Source organism: Mercenaria mercenaria, chromosome 12, assembly GCF_021730395.1.
Source record: "Mercenaria mercenaria strain notata chromosome 12, MADL_Memer_1, whole genome shotgun sequence".
Classification (NCBI taxonomy): Eukaryota; Metazoa; Mollusca; class Bivalvia; order Venerida; family Veneridae; genus Mercenaria; species Mercenaria mercenaria.
This window is the reverse complement of record NC_069372.1, coordinates 14,163,454-14,166,261: the sequence shown is the minus strand read 5'-3', so window position 1 is coordinate 14,166,261 and position 2,808 is coordinate 14,163,454. Positions and strand designations below refer to the sequence as shown.

The window sequence follows — 2,808 nt, the reverse complement described above, 5'->3', positions numbered from 1 at the left end:
TTATCCATGTAAAATCCAATGACTCTACTTTAAACTAGGCCATAATGTCCAGATTTGAATTTATGATATATTTCTCGAGTCCCCCGTTCGGCGCCAAATGTAACTTTTGGCTATTTATGTATAAAAAGTTATTAATAAACATCCAAGGCTGGGTTCGATATTTCTTCTTCTTTATTACTAAGACACGTGACATCAGTTAATACAAAGCAAAAGAGAGGACGATGATAACATGACGATGACGATAACACCCTGAAATCATACTAAATATCTTAGTCACAGATATCACTCTTAAGAGATATCAATATCTTAAGGATATCTACACACATTAAAGGAGATACAAATCTCTCAAAGATATCTAAGCAAAGTAGCCTCTCTCAATATAAACAATAGGTGCATGTCCCATAACTGAAAGTAATGCTGTCGTAAAATAATGTGTCTAGTGGCTTCGAATAAAAATATAACAACTGTTTATACCGGTACAGACTGTATATAAAAAAGTAAATCAACAGTCAAACAGTAAGCTTACCAATTTGTGGAATCAGGTGTATAAACTGTCCTGTTCTCTGTATCACTCCACTCTGTCTCACTAAGTGATCTGTGCTGTAAAGTTAGGAAATGCATGGATATTATTAACGGTGAAATAAACACAGAATCATGTGTGATTAGAAAGAGACTGTCATCTCAAAACCATCTCATCTTAAAATATCTATAACTTATAATAGAGGAAACTGAACTGCAAAACACTAGTCTGTAGTTTGTAACTCACTGTACACCTGAAATAACCTTTACAATAAGCACTAACCATGCAATCCTCCTACAAGAATACCGGCAAACTGCCTTGCAAAATGTCTGACTAAAATAAACAACCTAAAACTACCTCCAAAACAGAAGATCTCTGGTCATGTGACCACTTTTGGCGACAACTAAAAATAAACAGAGGTCAAAGGGAAACATCTCCTATTACTAGATCACAGGGAAACATCTCCTATAACTCATAACTACACATATAAAACCTACCCTAGTTACAATTAGAATAAAATATAATGTTTTTAATTTAGGGATGGAGGATGGTGCGGCACTTAAAAAGTGACGTTGGTGGAATGAACACAAATATTGTTATTCTTGTCAATCTATTTTCTTTTTTTTCTTTTTCATACTCAGTCGACATGCGCCGTTCTACGAGAAAGAGGAAAGCGCCCGCTAACTTTGAGCCGGATGCAGTGGCGGTGCCACCCCAACCGGCACCTGCACCCCAACAGGCACCTCTTCCCCAACAGGCTCCAATGATGCCCCAACCAGTACCAGTACCACAACCAGCTCCGGTGTTGCCCCAACCAGCGCCAGCACCCAGACCAGACCCAATGGTACCCCTACCAGAAGCAGTGGTACCAGCACCAGTTGGTCCAGTTGGTAATGAACACCCGCAAGAGGTGCTTGATCAAGGTACATGTATTAGGTTAATTAATTTTGATGCAATGGCAAATGACCAGCCACAAATGGTACCCACGGCTCGGGCTGGGCTGTGACTGCATGTGTCTGCAGCAATCAAAAATAAGATTATAGAGGGTCAATGTGTTGATCTCGCTAGCTTGCTGCAGCACCCAGCGCGGCCTGAGGCGGAGGTCAACCGTAACCTTTCAGTAAGCCAGAATGGTAAGTTATACTTAAAGAGAATTCCGATAATTTTTTTCCTTTCATAGAATTTTTTTAAATTCATATATATGATAGGAAAATGTGTGCTGAAAACAATGAACAAATAAAAATAATAGGTCACCAGGTTTGTTTTTGTGAAAAATTGCTTTGAACACACCCACTGTTGCTGAAACTGCCAGCGATTTTTGAACATTTTCATAATTTTCTGCTTTTTTATAAATACCAACCAAAATACAGTCAATCTTGTGTTAAGAGACCACCTAAGGGACAGGCAAAAAGTGGTCTCTTAAAACAACGGTCTCTCAGGACAAAGTACGGAAAATGGCCATAATATATTGGACTTAAGTTTTCACGTGGTTTTCACGTGGTGTATATAAGAGACACATTGGGTAAGGATGCAGATAAAATATATGTTATTCATATAAATTTAATAGTTTGAAATTCTCTTCATTTTATGCAAGTGTTTCAGAATAAAGATTAACCTATGCATGAAATATTTTCATACATCAATAGAACTTTAAAGTGTAATAAAGTGTGTATTTTACTTCGATAAAATCAGCTGATTTTCACACAATGTTATTACGTTTCAAGAACGAAGCAAGCCATCCCGTCGATGCCTTAAAGTTAATGTCCCCAAGATCACTCGCGAACTTAAAGAGCTTGAGTGCACAAGATAGGCCCAGACACGGGCATTCTCCTAGCAGTCACGTCCTTAAACCACTCATATACCAAATTGTTTACATCTTCGTGAACAGTTACTCTCCTCGCACGTTTACGATCACCTGAAACATTGTTTTCAATATCCTCCAACACTTCTGCTTTCCGTTTCAGAATGTTTTGGATCTGGGTTTTTCCTACGCCCATTTCTTCAGTCAATTTACGAGCACTTTTGTTCTTACTTAATTCCAACACACGAGCTCTATCATCCAACGTTAACACTTTCCGTTTAGACATATTCAAGATCAATCAATTACACATAGGATATCTTACAATACATGTATAACACGATATGCGGTTTTCCTTATTTATCAAGGTCAAGTTATTATTGGAAAAAAATGGGCGGATCTTAAAAACAACGACGAATTTGATTGGTCATATCGGTCTCTCGCTAAGAAAGAAAGTCAGTTTGAAAGAGCTACAACGTCTTGTTGGTAA

At 37.9% G+C, this 2,808-nt stretch overlaps 2 protein-coding genes across 2 annotated transcripts; one reads left to right on the top strand and one right to left on the bottom strand.

The window, feature by feature from the left end:
• The first annotated feature begins 1,166 nt into the window (after positions 1-1,166).
• On the top strand, positions 1,167-1,526 carry LOC128547502 (uncharacterized). The gene has a single exon (XM_053520445.1). It carries the CDS (start codon positions 1,167-1,169, stop codon positions 1,524-1,526), a length of 360 nt encoding a protein of 119 aa, XP_053376420.1.
• A 778-nt stretch (positions 1,527-2,304) lies between these two features.
• LOC128547501 (jerky protein homolog-like) lies at positions 2,305-2,607 on the bottom strand. Its single transcript, XM_053520443.1, has one exon. The coding sequence runs from the start codon at positions 2,605-2,607 to the stop codon at positions 2,305-2,307; it is 303 nt and encodes a 100-aa protein (XP_053376418.1).
• Between the last annotated feature and the right edge of the window lie 201 nt (positions 2,608-2,808).

What these genes read in the sequence shown, in the direction of transcription:
- LOC128547502 (XM_053520445.1), top strand. Translation starts at nt 1,167, where the DNA reads ATGCGCCGTTCTACGAGAAAGAGGAAAGCGCCCGCTAACTTTGAGCCG.
- LOC128547501 (XM_053520443.1), bottom strand. Translation starts at nt 2,607, where the DNA reads ATGTCTAAACGGAAAGTGTTAACGTTGGATGATAGAGCTCGTGTGTTG.